Source organism: Lynx rufus, unplaced genomic scaffold, assembly GCF_022079265.1.
Source record: "Lynx rufus isolate CCGP_SWC_20201006 ecotype Redwood Valley unplaced genomic scaffold, mLynRuf1.p SCAF_2, whole genome shotgun sequence".
NCBI classification, from domain to species: Eukaryota; Metazoa; Chordata; class Mammalia; order Carnivora; family Felidae; genus Lynx; species Lynx rufus.
Genome location: NW_025814834.1, coordinates 7,547,091 through 7,570,086, shown reverse-complemented (window position 1 = coordinate 7,570,086; position 22,996 = coordinate 7,547,091). Strand labels below are relative to the sequence as shown.

At 50.7% G+C, this 22,996-nt stretch overlaps 1 protein-coding gene across 5 annotated transcripts in view; it reads left to right on the top strand.

Annotated features, from left to right (window-relative positions):
* Nucleotides 1-22,996, top strand: part of DIS3L2 (DIS3 like 3'-5' exoribonuclease 2) — a 351,293-nt gene that overhangs the window by 296,888 nt on the left and 31,409 nt on the right. For all 5 annotated transcript variants that reach the window (XM_047083241.1, XM_047083242.1, XM_047083240.1 and 2 more), the window contains one exon: nucleotides 12,292-12,371. In XM_047083241.1, coding sequence (XP_046939197.1) covers nucleotides 12,292-12,371 — 80 coding nt within the window. The remainder of the gene's footprint in view (nucleotides 1-12,291; nucleotides 12,372-22,996) is intronic.

Sequence of the window (22,996 nt, the reverse complement as noted above, 5' to 3'; positions counted from 1 at the left end):
GGGGGTGGGGGGAACCACAGAGTCATCGCTTGGGATTTCTCTATTGGAGCTTCCAGTCTCGTTGGGACAGTAGGATAGTTAAACACACAGCTAAAGACATGTTCCAACTTGAGAAGAAATGAGAAGAATCGGACCATGATAGAAGCAATTTTCTTGCATCCGGACCGTCAGAAGCCAGCCCTGAGCTGTGCTCTAGCAGGTCGTTGCGGCCTCTTCCTCTCCCGAGCGGAGATTAGCAGACAAGTTGTTGCTGGTGCAGGGGTGCTGGGCAGCCTCCACGCCGAGGCGTATCTGCCAGCCTGGCAGGGCCAGGGAGGGGCAGACTGGCCTCCCTCCTTTTCCCTCCTTGGGAAAGCAGCCCAAGGAGCCTGGGCACCAGAGAATAACCGCCAGGGCTGCCGTGTGGTCAGACCCCGTGTCAGCGCGGCACCTGAAGTACCAGGACCGTGGGGGCCACGGTGAAGCTTTAAACATCACGTCCTCCTGCCGAGAGGCTCCCCAGAGTCTCCTCCGGTGAGGAAAGTGAACCCTACTGCTGTGGAAATCCCTCAGGTTCAAGAGTGATCACATTTGGAACTGTTGCGGCCCCGTCAGCTTGTTCCAGCGTGCCATCAGTTCATTACAAGACACAACCCCGGGCCTTGTGGCAACAGGAACATCTATTGACTATTTGCCATAGGCAGGTGCTGTTCTGATGTGTTTTTCCTCATTTAATTTTCACAAAAAACCTATGAGGTTGGTACTAGTATCATCCCCATTTTACAGAGGAGGAAACTGAGGTGCAAACAGGTAAAGTAACCCCCTGAGGGAATGCAGCTAATGGGAAGAAAAGCCAGGAGTCAAAACCAGACCGCCTGAAGAGCCTGTTCCTTTCCGTTTTGTGCGGCCAACCTCCTGGTGTGGGTGCTTGTTGATCGGCCCACCGGTTCATAAGTACAGTGACCTCCTCCCTGATCCTGTGAAGCCCGTGTCCCAGGCAGGAGGGTCTCGGCAAAAGCACGAACTCTTAGAAGTGCTGGAAAGAGAACTCGACCAGTCTAGTGGGCAGAAGGTTAGAGCAGAGGACCCCCAAGGTCCCCGCAGACCATGAGAGCCTCTGCCCCTAGTGAGAATATACACAGGCCAGAGGGAAAACCACTGTCTGCTTAATGAAAATGTTCCCCTAAGATTATTATGAAACTTATTTTTGTAACATTTAACATCATGTGTAGTTTCTTAAATGATTTTCAACTATGTGAGATTATCCAAGGATTCTCTGTTACCAAAGCTGATTTTTCAGTTAGCGAGCCAAATAGAAAGTCTGTCCATTTTCCTCCTTACTGGATCCTGGCCCTTCCTGGTACCCTCCACTGACCTCTGTCCTTTTTTTTTTTTTTGCATTTCATCTTAGGGACAAACTTCTTTCTGTACTTACTTTTCTTCAAACTTCACAACACCCTCTTTTTACCACAGATAGAATGGCATCAATTAGAGATATTGTTTATAATGAAATAGCTGAGACACTAATAATTATCTTGGATGAGAGGAGGAACTTCAGGTAACCACAGGTAGGGAACTCCTAGGTGTCCCTTCCAGATTGTTATGAACAATCCAGTAAGTGTTGTCAAATCAGCAGGCGTTTTGTGACTGGGTGGTGGTGATGGTCCGTGATTCTTCTCCCAGGGGGTGCTAAGTCCTCTGCTGCAGGCTGACTGCAGCTTGCACGGACCGGGAAGAATGGTAGATTGGCTGCCCCAGGACCAGAACGGACCTTAGAATGTTGTCCTAGAATATGGGTGTCCAGATACTTGGCTTAGTCTGGGAGGAAGGAAGCAGAATGAACATGGAATCAAGTCGTGAACTTTGACAGTTTCTCTTGGCTGCATAAGACAGCCATAGGCAAGAGAATGTTTTACTGCCACTTGTCTGTCATTAAACCATCTAAAGGGGCACCTGCTTGGCTCAGTTGGCTAGGCATCCGACTTTGGCTCAGGTCATGATCTCACAGTTCATGAGTTCAAGCCCCGCATCGGGCTGTCTGCTGTCAGCACAGGGCCCACTTCAGATCCTCTGTCCCCCTCTCTCTCTGCCCCTCCCCCACCTGCATTTTCTCTCTTTCTCTCTCTCTCTCTCTCTCTTTGTTTCTCTCTTTCTCTCTCTCTCTCTCTCTCTCTCTCTCTCTCTCTCCCTCTCCCTCTCTCTTTCTCTCTCTCTCTCCCCTCTCCCTCTCTCTTTCTCTCTCTCTCTCTCCCCTCTCCCTCTCCCTCCCCCCTCAAAAATAAATAAAAATATTTTTAAAAATATCTAAAGATGTGAGCACTAGTCCTTCTGAAATCTTCAGAGCATCTCTTCTCCCAGGTAGAGCCGGGATTTATTACGGGTACTTTATTCCAGTAAACCTACAAAGTATCTCACATTCATCCATAAAACAAACCACAAGGATGACGTAAATGAACTCAGCTCCATTTTACAGGTGGAAAGGTTAAGGCCAGTAGAACCCTACCACCACCTGGAGTCCGGGAGAGAACAGAGATGAGGCCAGAGCTGCTGGCTCCCAGCTTGGGGTTATATAACTCCCCGACTCCTCAAGTCCCTGGAAACTGAGGCCAATTCCCTGGAAGATCATTCTGTTCTCTCCTGTTTTTTCAAGAATAGAGCCAGCTTGATCACTGGCTCTGAGGATTGTATGAGAATGTCCCGTTTTCTTTCTTCCATGAACTGAATGCCTACCATCATGATCATTGTTTAATCAGGTTATATTTGAACCTGCCCGGATCCCATATGTTTATGTTTGTTTGGCTCTTATTTTGAAGACCCTTATTTTATTTATGTATACCGTCCTCAGTTTCCAAAAAGGATTTCAAAAGACTTACAACAAAGGAAATAAACAAGGGAGATGAATACAGTAGAAAGACAGAAAACCACTGCCACAGAAAGGAGGCAGAAGTAATGACATCTGTAGGAGTGAGCATAGTTCCTGTGACTGGGCATCACGTTGTCTGACTTCAGTACCAGAAAAGCAGCAGCCATGCTCTGCGGGAGGGACAGGGCCCTGAGAAGCATCCACAGTGCTCCAGCTGTGAGTTGGATGAGCAGACGGGCTGCAGGTCCCTGCCTCTGACTGAATGTGACACATGCAGACTTGCTCACCACGCTTTGCAGTCACTGTTGTCACATTGCTCAGAAGTTGAAGGAGCAAACACTTGGCCCAGTGACCAGGCAAGGCCTGACCAGGAAAGCTAGAGCGGGTGTCCTGTTCTGCTAATGGAGATGCTGGTCTCACCCAGGAGTAAAGGCAGAGGAGGGGCTGTGGGGCAAGAACCACCAGAGCTCTACTGCCCTTGGCCTTGCTGGCGGGCAATGCAGACGCTCCCAGAAGAGGAAGCAGCCGGACAGGCAGGCAGAAGAAGCCAGGTGACAGGCGTGTTAACTGAAGCACACCTAGGATGACCCGACCGGCGTGGGTTCCTTACTGAAGAGCAGCCTTCCCTCTGGGTTGACCAGAGCTCTAGAGACAGCTTTTCTTCTGACGAGTAAAACCTCAGCATTGGAGAATCCTTGTCCTGTCATTTTTAGCCTTAATGAGAGTAGAACGAGCCTGTGGAACAAGGTGCAGTGGAGTCAGGAGAAGTGGCCTTAAGTGAAAACACAGCTGTGGGGTTTACAGACGGCGCTGCAGGGAGGCGTCCTCCGGTGGGGCGGCCAGCCTCGCCATAGACTTTCCAACACTAATGAATCGGGAACTCCGTGCTGCACAGGATTTAGTTTGATGGGTCCCTGTGCCAGCAGATGGATGTATTTTTCTTGAAAGACCAAGGTGCCAGAAATCTCCATGATTACGTTACTGGCTCTTTTTTGTGGTTTGGGAAGTTGAGCGTCAGGACTGCAGGATCCTCTCGCTCTTTCTCTTATTTTTTCCAGGTCAGAACCAGAGCTTGGGGTGGGGAGGAAAATCCTGCTGAATGAGCAAGTTCTTTCTTAAAAAGCTCTCTCCAAGTCCAAAAAGACTTCAGTGGACTTAGGAGAAAGAAACCTAATACATTGCCATAGAATCGTTGTGAACCAAGTGGAAGCCAAGTCCACAGCATCTTTGTCTTATAAAAGAAAGCAAAGAGTAGATGGAAAAAAAGAAATAATGCTTAGGAGAGCCAAACCAAACAAGAAAAACCAAAGATCACCTCGGAGAATGTGAAGATTTCCTTCTAATAAGATTTTTCAATTACAAATCCAAGGCTCAGGTAGAAGTAACTTCTGCTCGTTGAGAGGGCCATAAATGGCATGCCCGACTGTCAGAAGGATGTTGGGATTTGCCACTTTCAGCTTCGGGAAGAGTTGGACACCCCACAAGACCAGTGGACTGTGAGGGGAAGAGCCGACCATGCAGTGGCTGGAGGCTTCCCAGGCTGGTCCTTGACCTGCGTTTGAACCTTGGTCCTAATAGCTAGCAGATTGAAGGAGGCTCACAGGCCTCCTGGAGAACCCATGTTGGTTTGAACTAGAGTGATTCTGGCTCCGGAACCAGCACTCTGCTTTTACCAGCTACCTCCCTCACTACACCCCTGTGAGAGGAACCCGGAGCGTGGCTCCCAGGTCCCCTGCTCAGTCACAAAGCAGCCTGCAAGTGGTGTCTGGGCCATGGTCAGAGACATCCGGTTGCTCATCGGAGGTCGTTTTGAAGCTATTGGGGACAAAATAGACAACTCCTAAACCTCTTAATGTACTTTTGGCCTTCCCAAGGTCAGGCCAGGCATTTTCGAAAGTACCAGAAGCTCTGAGCTGGTATCTTCCTTAGTTGATGGAGTTTAATGCCAAGTGGCCTGGGCACAGGGTTCTCCGGGAACATGACTTATGGAACTGTGCACCTGAGCAGATTGAAGCTTGATTTGCTCACTAGCCCAGGGGAACATCTGGATCACCACCTCTAGCCACCCTTTCTTGTCCTGTCCCATTATTCCTTTTCAGTTATTCTTACGAATGTCATCTGGCCCATTGGCTCCACTGGGCTGGCATACAAAATAAGGTCACATTTCCTCAAACGGTTACAAATGGCTGCATGGACCCCTCTGCTGCTTGGCCCGGGGCATTCCTTCCTCCCTGGGGAGGTTTATGTAGTCCTAAACCTATCACTCTTATTCCCCCCGTGCTACCTGCAGGAGGAATGACCCTGCTGCCTCCCTTGCCGTCCCCCAGCCCCAGAGCCCAGAGGGACTGAAGGAGAGCCTCTGGCGGGCCCAGCAGCCCCAGTGGGCCTATAACCCACATTCCCGTGGCGAATGAGGAAGGACCGTTCTCTCCCGACAGTCCTAGCCCCTTCCCTCATCACCCACACTGCCAGTTTCCTGGGGCCCTGACTGGAGCAGGAGGGCTGGGTCCAAAGGGGTCCTAGCAGGAGTCTCATATTCTAGCTGCCCGGCCCCTGCCCTCCTCTTTGATGTAGCCTGAGCCCCTGAAAGTAAAAGGCTCTTCCATTTTCTGCCCACGGGAGATTGGCCTAGCCTTTGTCCAGAGGAAAGCCTTGCCTCTAACCAGACCCACTGAAAGGCCTTTTTCCTCTGCTGGTGAAGGCTGACCGAGTGACCTTGTTACTGCCTTTTGGGCTTCCTTCTCTTCTCACCCAGCACCAGGAATGTGGTGCAATTGGAAACTGTCCTCCCCGGGGCAAAGGTTGACTAGTGGCAGCTGCCTCTGGAAAAGGGAAAGCTGGACCCGGTGAAGTGTCGTAGCGATGGGCATTCCAAACCAAGCGGTTCCACGGGTGGGTCCCTGCAGTCTCGACACAGCCCATAGGCCTGCCTGTTGCCTTGCTGTGCTGGGCTCGTGGGACACAGTACATATTCTTGAGTGAGGGACTGTGTGCATCTTCAAAGGTGCTGGCGAAATGGAGCACCTGGGTACCAAGGGGATTTGAGCCATTGCTTCTCATCGGGGGACAGTTACTGAGGGGGGCAGATGTGAGGCAGAATTTCTTCACCGAAGTAAGAGGACGCAAAACAAACTCAGGGTGACAGAGATTCTGGCTGTAAGTTGGGTGACTGGACGGTTGTTGATAGGTAAACACAATGCTCTGAGTCTCAGCAGGTCAGCTCAGTGACATGCGTTGAGCACCTGTGGCGGCCAGTGATGAGGACACTGGGTGTCAGGGTGCCTGGTGAAGCTCTCCACCCTGAGCCCTCGGACTCACGGGGCAGAGAGGCCCTGCCTCCAGTTACCAGAGGAGGGAAGAATGAAAGATTGACTTTCACAAAGAGAAGCTCAAAGGATGTGTAGGGTCTTGCCGGCATAGACAGAAAGGGTGCTCCTAGAAGCAGTCACAGCTTAAGGAAGGGCCAGAGGTGTCAAAGTACATGGCATGACCCAAACTCACACAGTGAGCTCTACACTGTGGAGAAGTGCGTGGAATTTTGCAGCAGGAGCAGACGGGCTAGGGGCATCCTTCCCTGTTCAGGCAGACTCGTGTTTCTCCCTTAAGACTCCCGTCACCTACCCTGAGGTCCTCCCTGGTTGGCACCTTCTCCTCAGCACATGCCCCCCTCACCATCCCTCTTTATAGTCCACTTTTGTTCACGTGAGCAGCCAACCCCCAGAGATCCCAGGCTGTTTAATTCATTTTTATACCTGTGGCATATAGACAGAAGGAAGCCATCAAAGGTATTTAAAGAGGGAAGTGTCATCAGGCTTGTGTCTTAGAAAGATAACTCAGCTGCATTGTGGAGAGTGGAACCAAGAAGTGGGTAGACGTATTATGTGTCTGACAGTAGAAGGGGCGCCTGGGTGGCTCAGGCGGTTGAGCGTCCGACTTCGGCTCAGGTCATGATCTCGCGGTTTGTGAGTTCGAGCCTCGCGTCGGGCTCTGTGCTGACAGCTCGGAGCCTGGAGCCTGCTTCGGATTCTGTGCCTCCCTCTCTCCCTGCCCCTCCCCCCCCAAAAAAAAATGAATAAACGTTAAAACAAATTTTTTTAGTGAAAAGTAGAGGTCTGGAAGCCCGACAGAGACCAGGCACGGCTCAGTCAAGGCTATGACTCTGCTCTTGCGTGGGTCTTTAAGGGCAGCTTCTTCTGTGGGTTGACTTCATTCTTAGGCTGGTGACAAGCTAGTTGCAACAACTCTGGCCACTCATGCCCAGAAGCGCAAACATCCCCTCATATCTCATTGGCTTCAGTTAGATCACATGTCCATTCCTGAACCAATCCCTAGGGAATTCCAATTCCAGGAAATGCCAGGCACTGATTGGCTTGGGTTCCTGACCCTTACTGAAAGGTGTATATTGATTACCTTCAAACTGTCAGGCCCAGCCCTGGAAACTGGATCTGCTTCTCCCTGAATTCCCTGGCCTGAGTGGGAGGGTAACTAGCTGAACAAATCTAGGGCATCACTGAGAAAGAGGAAATGACTGCTGGATACCGTGCCCAGGTCTGCCTCATAGGCCGGTTGGACCCGTTCGTTTGTGTAGGTACCTACAAAACACCTATACACCCACAGTGACACACTTTGTGGATCCGTTTGGGAAATGTATTATTGTCCTGGGTGAATTTCACACCTCTCATGGAGGACCTTTTCATCCCAACCTCCAACTCTCCATTCCTTGATTTCTACTCATGTTGAGGTTGACTGCCCGTCTCCAAGGTCAGACGCGGCTTCCTCTCTGACTGCAGCCTCCAGTGCTCCCCACTCCCTCATGGACACTCTTACAATTCCTCTCCTTGACCTCATGGACACTCAGGAGGCCAGTGTTGTCCAGTGGTTAGCAATGTGGGTCACACTTTAGTTCTGCAACTTACTTGCTAATTTGGGCTAAATACTGAAAACTCCTCTGTAACATATGGATAGGAACCAACCTCACGGGGCTGTTTAAATAGAGGATTAAGGACAGAGAACATGCTCGATAAATACTAGCTCCGTACAAGACATCTGTCACCAGGGTCTTTCTGCTTCCTTCCCATCAGCCCCTTTCGTTTTTATTTCTTGCCTGTTCCCCCTTAGAGTCTCTGGCGCATCTGTTGCCAATATCGTATCTCTACTCCCTCGCTCCATTATTCTTCCCTCAAACCTTCCTGGCAAATGCTCAGCTTTGGACCAACCTAACTTTCTTCATGCCAATGTCTAAGTTGCTAGAAAAAAAAAATCAACATCTGGGCAGATGGTTGCTACAGTAACTTCAGTTCCTGTGGCCTCAGCTGGACCGTTAATGCTCCCTGGCAATCCTCGTGCTCTTCCCTGGTCAACGGTTTTTCCTGTTCTCCAAAGAAACGATTTCAAGCCTTCATCACTTTCCTCCAACCTCCTTTCCTTCCCTCACCAAACCCTCCATTCCTTGAGGATAATTTGACCTCCTAATTCTCAGAAAAGAACAAAATCAAACTGGAACATTCCAAACCACCACCATCCCCCATCCTGCTCCCCACCCCCGCCAAATCCACAGATATATCCGCATCCCTGCCCAGCCTTCCCTACTGCTGCAGTGGAGAAAGGCCCTTCCACTTGTATGTTGGTTTCCAGTCCCTCCTGTCATCTCGGACACCTTGATGTTTTAACTACCTCCATCTCTCCTTTGTCTTTGAGCCCTCCTTCTGTAGTGCGTCTTTTATATCTGCGTTCAAGCAAGCCCGTTATCTAACAGTACACTCTCCGTTAAGCCCCCGTCCTATTGTCCTGTCCTGTTCCAATCCATTCACCTTGACTCTTTGCCCCCACCGTCTAACTTGCTAAAAGAGTTACATGCGCTCCTGATCCCCACTTCCTTATCTTCTCATTTTTCACCCCATCACACCCTGATCTCTGCTCCCACCACTCTCCTGAGAGTCCTTGTTGCTAAATCCAATGGATTCTTTGTTTTGGATGTTTGTTCCTCCCTTACTTGCCCTCTTAAAAGGATTTAATGCTGCTGACTGCTCCCTCCTTAAGGCATGTTCTCCTCTTGGCTCCTGTAACATCATAACTCAAAATTCCATGACCACTCCTTCTTAGTCTCCATTGCCCAGCTCTGAAATACAGCTGTTCTGTCAAAGACCTCGTTTTGACTCTTCATACTCTCTTAGGACATTCTCATCCACACCAGTGGCTTTAGTCACCATCTTACTTGTTATTTAGAGGCTTCCAAATTTGTACCTCCAGATGAGTCTTGCCTATAAAGTTCGGAATTGTTTATACAAGCTGCCTACTGTTCATCTCCACTAAGATGCCTCTCAGACACCTTCAAATCAGCACTCCCAAACTAAACTCAAGCTTTTTCCAAACCTGCCATTCCTCCTTGTCACGGTGCGTAACAGCACCGTCTGCCCTGCTGCCCAAGGCAGAGCACCTTAAACGTCACCTTTGATGCCTCCCCCTCTGGCAGGCTTTACATCCAGACCATTACCAAGTCCTGTAATTCCGGTGAGGTGGAAAGAGCGTGGGTTTCAGCTGAAATTCGAATTGTGGTTTGGACAAATTACTTAACCTTTCTCAGCCTCAAGTTCCTCCCCTGTAAAAAGGAAATTGTAATACCTAATTCAGATGGTTGTGGTCAGGGTAAAGGAGAGCCTTTCCTTGCTAGGTATTCAATAAATATGAGTTCTACATTCAATAAGTATGAGCACTCTTCTGTCCCATACCTCTCTCCCCCGCCTCATCACCACCTCTACTTACTCACCTGTTAAATTTGTATTCACAGTTTCTTGACCTCAAGAATCCCCCAGAATGAAATTTCCCATAACTCCTTTACGACTAAAGACTACAGCTTATATCTCATCACATTTATCGTAAAGAATTTGGAAAAGGCAAGGAAAGGAAAGGAGCACTGTTGCCATTGTTCCTTCCAGTCTTTCTTCTATGTGGTCTTTGTTCTGTTTTTACATAGTTTTCTTGATACATAATCAAGTACACATCCTGATTTTTTTCCAGATATTTTCCTAGATTAGTAAAAATTCTTCATGGCTGCTCTTCTGCATGTGACTATATAGTAGAGTTTACCTAACCACTTTGCTTTTGCTTATCTTTTAGAGTCTTTCCAATAAATGATACTGAAGTGAACGGTTTTACAAAAAAAACTTTTCCTCTTATATTTATGGTAATTTTTCTAAACCATACATTCATCAATCACTGAGTCAAAGGATTTGAAAATTTCTAAGTGGTGCAGTCTTTGCAATGGACCAAATGAATATAGGCCTGGCCTCAGCTACAAAGAGGGAAGTAAAGAGAAAACGGTATAGTTAATAGATTTTTTTTTTTAACTTCTGTTTTACTGAAAGAGGGCTGGGAAGATCCAAGCAGTGCTCTGTAGGGAAAACATGCCTTTGACTTGAAGTTCCTGGCTTCATGTTGGTGAAGAAGGGCTTGTTTCTGTTTTTGTATTTTCATCTGGGTCAGTAAGAGGACGAGCCATTCCTCCAAGCTTGTTTCCCTCTAAGGAAGAGAAAAATCATCCAGCATCTAATGATGCAGATCTGTGTTAACAGCCTTGCAGTTAAAAAAAAAAAAAAAGTTATAATAATGTACCCTCCTAATGTGCAGTTAATTTTAGTTAAAATTTCCCTGGCGCTTTAAAAACCCAGTGAATTTTTAAATCTAGTAATTGGCTCTAGGTCTAGAAATGTTAAAGCTGCCATATCCAACTCCGCTCTAGCAGGACACGCCCAACCTCCCTGAGTTCTTGCTTCCCAGCAACCCAGATGGAGCTCTGCACTCACCTGAGCACTCCCCTCCAGAATCCAGAAAGAAACCAAGACCTCATTACCAGATTCTCGTTCCTGGTCATCCCTAATCAGAGAAAGCTACTGAGTGCCTCAAAGTTAATATGTCCAAAATCAAACTTGTGGCTTTCTAGCCACCCCCAGATTCAGCAGTGGAACAGTCGCCTGAGTGATTGTTCAAGTCAAAAACTTGAACTGTCCTTGATTTCTTCTTTTCCATCCTCACCACTCCCCAACATGGAACCCTGCATGTCCTGTCACCTCTACTTCTCAGAATTTACTTCTTTTTTTTGAAGTTTATTTATTTTTGAGACAGAGAGAGAGCTAGGAGGGGCAGAGAGAGAGGGAGAGAGAGAATCCCAAGCAGGCTCTGTGCTGTCAGCACAGAGCCCAACACGGGGCTCGATCTCACAAACTGTGAGATCATGACCTGAGCTGAGATCAAGAGTTGGATGCTTAACCAACTGAGCCACCCAAGTACCCCTCAACATTTACTTCTAAGGTAGATTCTTAAGTTGTCCATTTCTCTCTCCCTCTTGGGCCCCCTCCCCAACCCTTTAGCCCCACCCCCCATCACTGCTCACCCACGCTGCTGGGTGGCCTCCTGCTCTACCCTACAGCCTGCTGTCTACACAGTAGCCAGAGAGATCTTTAAAACCTATGGGGCGCCTGGGTGGCTCCGTCGGTTAAGCGTCCAACTTCGGCTCAGGTCATGATCTCACGGTCCGTGAGTTCGAGCCCCGCGTCGGGCTCTGTGCTGACTGCTCAGAGCCTGGAGCCTGTTTCAGATTCTGTGTCTCCCTCTCTCTGTGCCCCTCCCCTGTTCATGCTCTGTCTCTCTCTGTCTCAAAAATAAATAAACGTTAAAAAAAAATTAAAAAAATAATAATAATAAAACCCAATTTTGATCATGTCATCTACCCATTCCTCACCAAAGGCTTTTCTTTTGCTATTTGAGTAATTCTAAGGGGGCCAGCGAGGTTCTTCAAGTTCTGCCCTGGCCTCCCTCTGCAACATCACTGACCACCATGTCCCCTGTACCTACTGGGTTCTGGCTTACCAGCTACCCTTCAGTGCCCGGACTCCTGCATCAGGGCCTCTGTACATGCTGTGCTCTCTGCCAGCGAGAATCTCCTTTTCTCCCCATCCTCCACCCCCATAATGTAGTTAACCCCCTCCTCCTTCTCTCCTTCCCAGTCTAGTTCAGGTTATTTACTTCTGTCGAAATGCGGGAGTCTTTTTCCTGCTTCAGAGAACCTATATTAATTGGAAGCTCGATATTCATTCATTCACTCATTCGTGTGAATTGATTATCTGCCGCTTCTACCATGAAGGAGGCCCCTCTCTGCCTCTCTTCACTGTTCTTCCCCCATCAGCTAGCTCAGTGTCTGGCACAAAGTAAGTGCTTAGTAAATAATCGGTTACCTGCTGAATGAATAAGCAGAGTCCAGTAGCAGTCCTCACTGATGACAGTGGCCCGTAAGGCATGGCTCTTCCCAGAGGTGGCAGGCCCAGGTTCTCCACAACATGTCAGCTGGAGGGAATGTGATTTTGCTTTTTTTTTTTTTTTTTTCATTTCAGCCGTCCGAATGAATAAAACATGCAGCCTAGACTTAATTATTTTTCTCTTCTCTCTCTCTTCAGCTAAAACTTGCTTTCACTCTGGATCACGAGACTGGATTGCCTCAAGGATGTCACATCTACGAGTACCGTGACAGCAACAAGTAAGCCACCCGGTGGGAAGGAGGGTCACCTCACCGTGTCCTGGAGAGGCAGTGCCTAGGGGCTGCCTTACACTGGACCTCTCCGACAAAGGGATTGTCGGGAAGAGAACCACACTTTGGGGCACTCTGTTAGCAAATAGCTGGCACAAAAGTATTTCTCCTGTAAAATCTATCTGGCTCCTAAAGACGGGACTGGAAGTACTCGTATGGGATGTGTTAGACATATATGCAGAAGCAGACCTTCCTTCCCAGGCTCCAGCTTTCCTCTGGACCCACCCCCACTCCGTCTCCAACGATGTCCTTGCTAACTTGATTCACGGTGTGACTTCGGCTCTTGCTGTCGTTCCGTCTGACTACACGTATGTGGACAGGTTTTGCTGTGTTAGCCTACCTTGCGAGTTTTGTAATTGGGGGGTTTCTGGGTACTTACAGAGATCTCAGTCGGTGATCTTAGGATTAGCAAGGTGGCGCCTGGCATACTTGTATAGCACCTCTCCACTTCGCCACAGACTGCCTCTCTAGCCACGTAGTTTTGCCTGTGAGGCCGTGAAAGTGGTGGCGAGTGCCCGATGATGGCAATGACAGTGATGATGATGGACAACGACGGCAGCTACTGGTGAGCACCTACCTACTGTGTGTCAGGCACACTACTGGGGATATGACATTATCCCATTTAATCCTCATAGCAACCCGAAGAGTTGTTCGTTCATTATCATTGTCATATTTGCCGAAGCTAAAGTCTAGGGAATGTAACTTGCCCAAGGGCACTCACCACAGCTGTGTGAGGAAGAGTCCGCACGATCACATTTACTCTAGGAAGAGAACAGACGAACAACAGTTGTTGTCCCAAGTTGCTGCTTTTGGGAACCCCAGTCAATGACAAGAACAGTGTCAACCTGGACTCGAGGACTAATTGTTTAACTATCTGGGCGTTTAATTTTACCCAGTGGAAGGAATCGAATGGGCACATGCCAGTGGAACTATATGTTCCAGAAGAGAAACTTGGGTCTTCCTGAAGAACTCTTGCTCTGTTATGGGTGGAAGGTGGGTCAACAGGGTGCCTTCATGACCAAATCTCCATTCGTATTACCCTCAAGGTGTTATTCTTATTTGTAATTTATCTTTAGAGGATGCCACAGTAAGTGTTGCATACCCTCCATTCCTACCAAATTAGTCTTTTAGGAAAGGCTGGCCAAGCGCCCTCTGACCCCACCGTCTGTCCTCTTGGATGGCACTGTTTCTGGAGTTCCAGAGTTTCTAGGCCGTTTTGTCAGAGATACCATCACAGCTTCTCATAATGCTTAATTCATCAGAGCAGCAGGGCTGGGCTTCTCAGGTCCAGGGACTGGTGGGGACAACTGAATGAGTTCCTTGGTGGCAAGTGTGAGCGTCTCCAGGGAGTAAGAGAAACATCAGCCATAAGCTGCCGTCCGTGCCAGCCTGCGCTCCCCGGGCCGGTGCTTTGCCTGGTGGCAGCGAACGGCAGCCTCGTCGGTGCACACAGACCGTGGTAGCAGAAACCCATCTTTCAGCCCGGAAGGTTTACAGACTCCAATTCTGACCTGACTCCCTCCTCTTTGGGAAAAAGGTTGGCAGCGTTTTTGTCCAGTGGGAGGATGACACCAGCCTTCCTTCCTTTAGGTTCATGTCTTAGCAGTTCAGAGGTGCAACGGCAGCCACAGCTTAGGTAGTCTTTGGAGCCGAGAGGAAAAGATAGCCTAGTTCTGTTCCTTGGCCTAATCCCCAACCCGTAGCATGTTTTCAGAGTAAGCAACGTAAGAGGAGAATTTAGGGGGTGTAAATATTGGTAAGCTTTGGCCCCCAGAGATGTGTAACTGAAAGCATTTGTGTAGGAGAGCAGATAGGAGCCACGATCCGGGAAACTATGGCCATCAAATGCCTCAGCGACTCCTCTCTGGTTCTCTCTGGCTCGTCTTGGAGGCAGTCTGAAGGTTCATTCTCAATTTGTGGACAAATTTCTTAAGGTCTGAGCCTCCAGTTTCTTCATCTGTTAAGAACAATGGGACTAATGATACCTTCTGCCGTAACTGGGGGAATGATCGTCATGGGGATTGGACTGACATGGTAAAGACATCATCACAGCCTATCGTATAAAGTGCCCACAGAAGTGTCGATTGCCTCTCCTTCCCAAACAGAATGTATCTCGTGACTTCCATTCTGTTCTATTTTCCCAGTGCTGGCAGGGCTGCGTCCGCGAGCCGTCGCTGCAGCTAACAGAGTACTGATAAGGGAAGGGGCTGGCGCACATGTCTTTGACGGCCCTCAGCTCTGTGCGATGCACTCTGTCTAAAGGCAGACTCCTCTCCCCATGTGTAAATTGTGAAGTGAAGCATGGAGAATCCCGTGAACTTGACTGTGACTTTCTCCTCTCCCCTAGGCGCTGCCCTGTATTTCTCTGTTCACTTTTAGGGTCATTTCCCCTGGAGTGCCTCAATCCCAGTATTGGTATAACAGTGGTGTTCAGGAAATGAGGATATTTCGCCCCAGGCCCTAAGGGGCCCATGTTGTCTCAGCCAATAACATGAATTCAAGAGCAGCAGAGAGATGAGGTTCTGTATGTGAAAGAATTAGCTTGGTATCTGACTATTTGTTTGGTACAATTAATTAATGAAATGACTACTTTTATCTGGGTATGTCCCACAGTATAATTCATAGTCATTTTAGTATTTATCTCTGCCACATTCAATCTGTCAGTAAAGAAGGTATTGTGAGTGAGTATGGAGGCTGTTGGGTTCTCCCCAGTGGTCTTGCCTTTCAAATGGAGCAGCCCTGGGGCACTGGGGTGGCTCAGTTGGTTAAGCGTCTGACTCTTGATTCTGGCTCAGGTCATGATCTCACGGTTCAGGTCGTGAGATGGAGCCCCACGTTGGGCTCCACACTGACAATGCAGAGCCTACTTGGGATTCCCTCTCTCTCTCTCTCTCTCTCTCTCTCTCTCTGCCCCTCCCCCGCTCACGTGCACTCATGTTCTCTCTCTCAAAATAAATACATAAACATTAAAAAAAAATTTTTTTTAATGGAGTGGCCCTGAAAATAGGCACTCTGCTCTTATTTCCCCTGGACGCTCTTACCCTTACCCTGGACGCTTTCCCTAGACGCTTCCTTCCCTGGAACATCCTGGTAGTCCTGATTTGGGGCTTGATGTCATCCCGTTCTCCATCTGCATAAAGGGACTCATACTTGCCACTGAGTTCCAAGGACAGGCCCTGGGACTTGTCCATATGTGGCCGGACTTGGACCCTGCCTCTTCTTGAGCTGGAGGGCACGGTTCACATAAACATTCTTAAAGCTTTGAGGTCATTAGAGGAAAGAAGCTGTCCTATTGTGCCTGGGGTTAGAGGAGTAAAGCTTTTCACTCAGATCATCTCGTCAGCCTCCCAAAAGCTGTTCAAAGCTGCACCTAAGAGATGTGAGGTCTCCCTGCAACCCGACCCCAACAGGTACTACCAGTCACCCCCATGGACCTGGGGACCACCTTCTTTTTTCCTGTTGCAGAAAGCTTCAGTGCCTTTAACATGCAATCCAGTGAATCCGGGAATGATTGAGAGTTCTGTTTCTCACACTGGGGTGTGGAGATCTCTTCACAGAGCAGAACAGACCCAAAAAAGCAAATAAGTGCTTCATGAGAACTACTATGCATTCCCTTGGCCCCTGCTCCACACCACGTGCTGTGCTAGGCTCCGGGCACAAACGGTGACAACGGTGACTTGGACCTACCCCACAGCCTCGAGGGGTTTGTGTCAACCGCAGACCGCGTGGCAGTCCCACCAGGGTGATGCGGATGCCTCTTGATGGGGCGGAGGCGGGGGAGCCGAGTGCTGTGGGACTTTGGAGCACCACACGGGTGCCTGTCTCCTCTGCAGCTGAGAGAGCTTCACGTGGCTTTTTGTTCTGGTGGCTTTTGAGACTTTATTTTTGTCTTTGGGGTTCCGCACTTTTACTGCATTCAGTCTGAGTAGATCTGTCTTTATCATGTTGCTGGGGATTCAGTGTCGTTCTTCCCATTCCAGAAACTCTTTTCTGCTATCTCTTTGATTCCCTCCGATCTCTCCTTCTAGAACTCCTGTTAGAAACCTGCCATGTTATTCTGTCTTTCCTCTCCTTTTCCCATCTCCTTTTCTGCCAGTGCTGTATTCTGGCACTTCCTCGAAAACATCTGTTTTCGAGTTTACAAATCTCCTTGTAGCTATTCATAATCAGCTGTTTACTACACCTGCCAAATTTGAGGGTTTCGTTTTTATTTTTAATTTTTAGGAGTTCTCTTCAGAGCTTTTTAAAATCAGCCTGTTGTTTTTTATTTTTTGGTTTTTAGCGTCCTAGTTTTTATTATGGTTTCTGTTCCTTTCGTGTCTTCATTTATTCTGTTTATCCGTATAGCCTCTTTCAAGTGTTCGATTATCTCTAGTCTTAAGGGTACCGATTCTCCCACGTGTTGTGTCTGAAGCCTCACCTTCACGGTGGCTCGTGGTGGTGGTTCACTCTTTATCAGGAGACCATCTGAAGTAGGGATTGTTTTCACCGTGGGAGCCGATGGGTTGCGGATGTGTGTTTTCATCGCCTTGGCATTAGTTCTTCCGGGACCCCAAGTTCCAGAGGCTCAGCCAGTTTGGTGTGAACCTCTTGGCTCAGGATTCCCAGAACCTGGGTGGTGTATATTCAGCCTCCTTACCCACATGCAGTGCGGGCTTGGGGTCTCCTTTCTGCAGAGAAACCTCCGCTCCACACCACACACAGACCTCCTCTGGGCTGTGAGAAGGGTCTCTCCGGGCCCTGTTTGATGGCCAGTAGCCCTTCCTGGATCCCTGACGTCCCGTGAGGCTCCCGGTTCCAGGTCCCCGGCCTGGCCTTCCACCTCCTGTGGGCATTAAAATCCCAGCTCCTGTAACTATATCAGAGTTTGATGATCCCAGCCTCAGTTGCCATGATAAAGATTCTGCCTTTGACTTCATTCGCTCTTTAGTTCAGGTACCTGGGAATTTTCCCATTATTCTCTCATGCTCAGTTTTGTATTTAAATTATCCTTGTCATCTATTTCATCTATCTTTTCTCTGTGTTTGTGTTGGGAACAAGGCCCACATCAGTTCAGTCTACCATCTTGTCAGAACCAGAAGTCTGAATGAACTTTTTAAAATGTGAATCTGAATACTCACTCATTCAGCAAGCATACTGAGAGTTGCTGCTAGGTACCAGTGTAGTATTGGGCCCTGTGAACACTCACATGACCCCCAGAGGCCGATGGGCTAATGGAAGGGGCTGGGCCTCCATCACCAGCAAGATAGCTCTGCCATCAGGCCCTTGCCTGCTCCAGTGTCCCCTATATCCCACCCCCACCGGACCACCTTGAGCCTCTCATGTGCGATATGTCTCTGTGCGACCGCGCTGTTCCCTGTTTCTAGAACCCCACTCTTTCCCACAGCCCTTTTCCCACCCATCTGCCTCTCCTTCCACTCTCAGCCAAGTATCACTTCTTCCGGGAAGCCATTCCAGCCCTAACAGCCATCACTGAAGCTGAGGCCAGTGTCCCTTCTCCGTGGTCCCGTGCCTCACTTGTCTGGTTCCACTTCAGCGTTCCGCACAGTACGGTATAGCTCAGGCATTGGTTCTGAACGCTTCCACCAGGCTGGGCCCTTGTAAGGTCGGGGCCTTGTTTTGTTCATTTCAGTGCCCCCATCGCCTAGCCCAGGACCTGGCAACCAATACTTGACGAAGGGAGTGGGTGGGGGGACCTAACTTAATCTTTTAGAGAAGGAACCTGGCTACAAGGGAGTCAAATCTCTTTCCAGCCTTTGTCTTTTTATTTGTTGTACAATTATGATAAGGATAAATTACTCATGACATCAGGGAAAACTATCTTACTGGATAGTTTATAAATTCTGAAGAACTAACATGTAGAACAAAGAAGCTGCAAAAATTTTATTTAACTCTGTAAATATGTTATTTACATCAACTGCTTCCCATCTTTCGCTTGGATAGTGAGGCCTAGTGATATTTACGAAGAGCATTAACCATGCCAGACCCTCTCAAGTTTCTGATCCATGCAGCGTAACGGTGATAGGAGCTACCAGCTCCTAAATGCCCACAAATCACCAACATGGGGCTCTGGGCTTACCTGGGTTATTTTCAACTTCAAAACCATTCAAGACAGATCTTATTTTCATAATTTTACAGATTTAAAAAGAGAGAGAGAGAGAGCAGTTAACTTGCTCAAGGTCACACTGTGGTCAAGAGCAGAGCCTGGATTTTACCCCAGCGCTAAGCCGATTCCAAAGCCCATGCTGTGCCTTTGCACCACCTGCCTTTCTCTCCACAACATAAATCTTGGGGGTTCTGGTTCCAGCCTCTCCTTGGCAGGCCTGCCCCAGAAGCTCTCAGTCTGGGAAATTCTGGGCTTTCCCATCCCTGCAGACCCCTGGGGGGAGTGGACAGCCTGGTCTGATAGAAGGAACTCCTGACTTGTCACCATAAATCTGAGTTTTGCCAGTCATCCTCCAGGGCAGGTCATTGTCCCCTCTGGGACACAGCCTCTCCGTTGAGAACATGAAGATGACAACACATCTCTGGGTTGGGGGAGAGTGGAATGAGGTGACGCGTGAGGTGGCCATTGGCACAGTGCTCACCTGTACCTGCCCGTGTGGCTCGTGCCCTGGGCCCTGGCAGACCCAGGCTGTAGTTATGTGGTGCCCTCCCCTCCCCGTGGCTCACCCTGGTCCGGAGACCCCCTTGACGCCCACAGCCAGTGGGACAGCTTAGTTCGCTGAACTAATGAAACTAAATCTTCTGTTTTTTCTGACTAGCCAGATGACTCATTTTGGCACCTTGAAACCCGTATCAGGTAGCCAACACCTGGAGGTGTCCGAGAAAGCTTCCCTGTGGGAAGCTTGATTTTCCTCAACTGATGTGCCTTCCCACCTTCATAAACCCACACTGAAAGACAGCGGCACTGCAGCCTTCCAAAAGAGAGGGCAGCACTGGTCCTCACGTCCTCTGCTCCCTGCAGCCCATGGGCACTTCATCACTCAGGCCACTGGCCTTTCTGGCAACAGCCAGGGCCGAGGCAGGGCCCTGGGACCCTGCCAGCCCACCTGGATGCTTTCCCCCAGCCCCTGGGCACATAGTACTTTCTGGACCTGAGGACCCCCTGACGTGATGGGCTGCCCCAGGGGACTGGCCGGCTCAGCATTCTTGGTCTCAAGACAGTCTGCACGGTCAGAACGGACCCAGCGGGCAGAGCTTAGCATCACACTGGGATTCTCTCCCTGCTCTCTTGTTTTCATCACGGAGGACATGCCAGGTCAGCTCAGGTCCACTGACAAGTAGCCTCCCAGACAGGATTAAGTGTGAGAAACGTACAGGGGGATGAAGGGAGGAAACACGAGCAGGCACAGCCTGCCCCTGTGAAGGAGGCGGAGAGGAAAGGAGGGCCGGCGGGCAAGGCTCAGCCAGGCCAGTGGAGCCGCCTCGAACCGGGTTTGCGTGTTGGCGGAATCTCCCATCCTGTGGGAGCCGTCCTGCGTGGAGATCCCTGCCGCGCTCCTCGTGGCGGCCCCAGCCCACCCTTTGCACCGCACAGATCCGCCTCTGCCCTCCACCGTGGGGAGCAACTCCCCTGCGGCTCCTGCCTCTTCCCAAGGAGGAGATTCCACGGGAGAAACTACTGGAACAAGTGGGACTTGGGGCCCCCGCCGCTTCTCCCCTCCCTCTCCCCTCAGTGTCCCTCCCAAATTCTTCTCACCCTCAGCCAGTGCCTCAGCAGGTCTTGGCAGCTTAGCTGGTGGTTTGACCCAAACCTGCATCGTGAGGTCTCTGAGCCCTTGGCTGTCATATCATTCTCAAGCCAGCGTTGGCACATACGTCCGTATGTCTGTTCACAGTGGAGCAAGGGAGCACCGGGAAGGTCCCCAAGTTCCACGTGCCTCCCTGCCTGCGCCTCCTCTGATCTGAGTTGATTATCCCTCCCTTCCCCCTGCCCCACCCCCCCGAGATGACCGCTCCTCTCATCTGCTGGCCCCTTCACACTTGGAGTCTAAAGAACCCTGGCAGGAGCTGGCCCTGGGGATTCAGAGGGGCTCAGGCCTCGTTACCCCTGACCACCAGTTCCTCAGGCACCGTCATCCTGACGAGTGTTAATGAGCCCAGCTCTGTGGCTGCCCCCCACCCCCCACCCCGTTGTCCTCTCTGGTCTACAGGGGAAGGCTGCCAGCAGACTCCTTCGTGATCTGGTGTCCCTCTCACCGGTGCAGTGCCGATGACCCTGGTAAAGGAGTGTCCCGCAGGTGCTCCCATAGAACGTGGGCCCCTGCTCGGTCTTCTGCACGGCCCCTTCCCTCAGCCTCTCTCTTCCTGCCTCTGCTGTCGCCAGGACAGTTCATGCCTTTCCACATCACTCAGCCTTAGTATCATTTTCTCTGGGCTTCTCAGGACCACCCCAGGAGCAAGTGTGCCCCACCTCCTGGGGTCTTTGCCAAGGTGCTAAATTGTACATCCCATGAAAATACCCCAAATCCGTGAATTCTTCCTCATCTCCTCTGATCTCCTGGCCCCTTTGGTCAAGACCCTCAAGTCCTGCTGGCTCATTCTCACTCTCTGTGTATCATCTCTTTCCTCCCTTATCCGGCCCAGTACATCCCCAGCATGTCTGTCATCCTGACACTTAACCCTAGTCAGGGGCCTGGCAGCCCAGAAAGAAGGTAGGGGATGCTCCTGGGGAGAGAGGAGGACCTGTGCGTGTCTTCCAGCACAGGGACACTGCCAGCCTCCCGAGGGAAGCGTGGCCATGTTTTTGCAAGCTGCCAAAGAGGCCCCTCTGACTGTTCCACTTCTCCTCCTCTGACCGAGGACACACAGTCTGCCATTGTCCCTGGGCATCGGCATACCTCACGGTCACCAGCCAACTTCACAGTCCTGGTGGACACCACGCCTCCCAGGCTTTCAAATGCTTGACCTGACACCAGGTCAAGCAAAAGCTTTTTCCCAGGTCACCACTGGCAAAATCTGTGAGCGGTCTGGCCGCCATTTTGTGCCAGGCACTCTCCATGCCCCCATGCAGCACTCAGGAGAGCGGCCCCTCTGCCTGCCAGGTAGTGAGTGAGCAGTCCCCAAACTCCCTCTTTCTGTGTGTTTCTTGTGTCCACTGCAGTACTGCTCGTGTTAGCTCAGATCTGCCGACAGGCAGGTGCCAGGACGACGTCAGTAGAAGGGAAGAAGGCAGGAGAGGGCAGGGAGGGAGTCTTCAGACCTCGATGCAAGTCCGGCCCCTGTGGAGGAGGGGGAAGGAGAAGGACTGGCTAGGAAGGGTCTGAGGCCGCAGCCAAGTCTACGGGAAGTCACCGAGCCAGAGTCACCGTGTCAGAGAGGTCACGGTCACTAGCTGGGAGCAGGCCTCGGGAGGTGGGGCTCCGCACCAATGCAGTGGCGGGTTGGGGGGGCTGCAGCCCCGCGGTAAGGCAGCTTACGCACTGGTGGCAGGAGGTCTGCCTCTTCACAGCTGCCACGCCGGGGCAGGCGAGAGAGCGGGGGCTCCTGGCTACGACGCGAGCGGAATTCGTTTCCCTCTGCTGGGTTCTGGTTCTTCCTTCACCTCAAATAAGCAGAGGGGGTAATTCCCAGCAGCCCCGACAATTCAAACCAACACCAACACTTCCCGGTGCTGTGGAAATGACACTTCATGTCTGCACCTGGGACCTGATGCCAGTTCCTCAGGCTGAGCAGGTTACCCGAGAGACCCCAGACCTCCCACCGACACTGCCCGCTCTGCCTGAAGAAAGCCCTTCTCGTTCCCGGTGAAGCCCTTGCTTAGGAGAAAGGGGAGCTGGAAACTCAGGGGGAGGAGGGACGTTGGAGGCATGGCAACCAGAGGGAAGTGCCAGGGGTGACCTCGTGGGAGCAGGCCGGCAGCTGTCACGCGCCGTTGGAGGTGGCCACGCCCAGTGCAGGTGGTGAGCTCACCGTTCCCCATCACAGCCTTCAGCCTGGCGCAACGCAGGCATACCTCGTCTTAAGCTGCTGTCATCGAGGTGGTGATCGGTGGGGGGTACGCTTGAGATGTGCAGAGAGATGGTGGGTGGCTCGCCGGCCCCTCCTGCCACCTCACTCCACACAGCAACAAGGACACCTGGGATGCCAAAGTGCGGTGTTCGTTTGACCTCAGATTTCCCTATAGAAAGGGAAGGCGGGATGAACACTCCCATTCTTTTGGTAGGGAAACCGATTCCCTGAGCGGTGCCCTGCCCAAGGTCAAGCTATAAGCAAGAGGTAGAGCCGGCAGCCTTCTCCCTGGGATACCACCTCGGCCACGTGATACATGGCGGAGGCGGGGCTTGGATCCGCTTCACAGAGTGATGCCGGACCGCCCATGGGTCCGTGGCAGCAAGGGCGGCAAGGCCTGGGTCGGCGTGGCTGCCTCCTGGCTGGCCGACATTACCCCCGGGTTACAGCCACCCCATCTCCCACAAATGGAAAGCAACCCACAGGTGGCCAGGGCAGGGAGAAGCTCATTTGAGTCAGCGCGCTTTCTCTACCTACTGAGAGAGTTGGGGAGGCAGGGAGCCTGAAGTCATGCTTTAGAGGATTGAATCGCCTGAGCAGAGGTTTCCCATGCGGCCGGG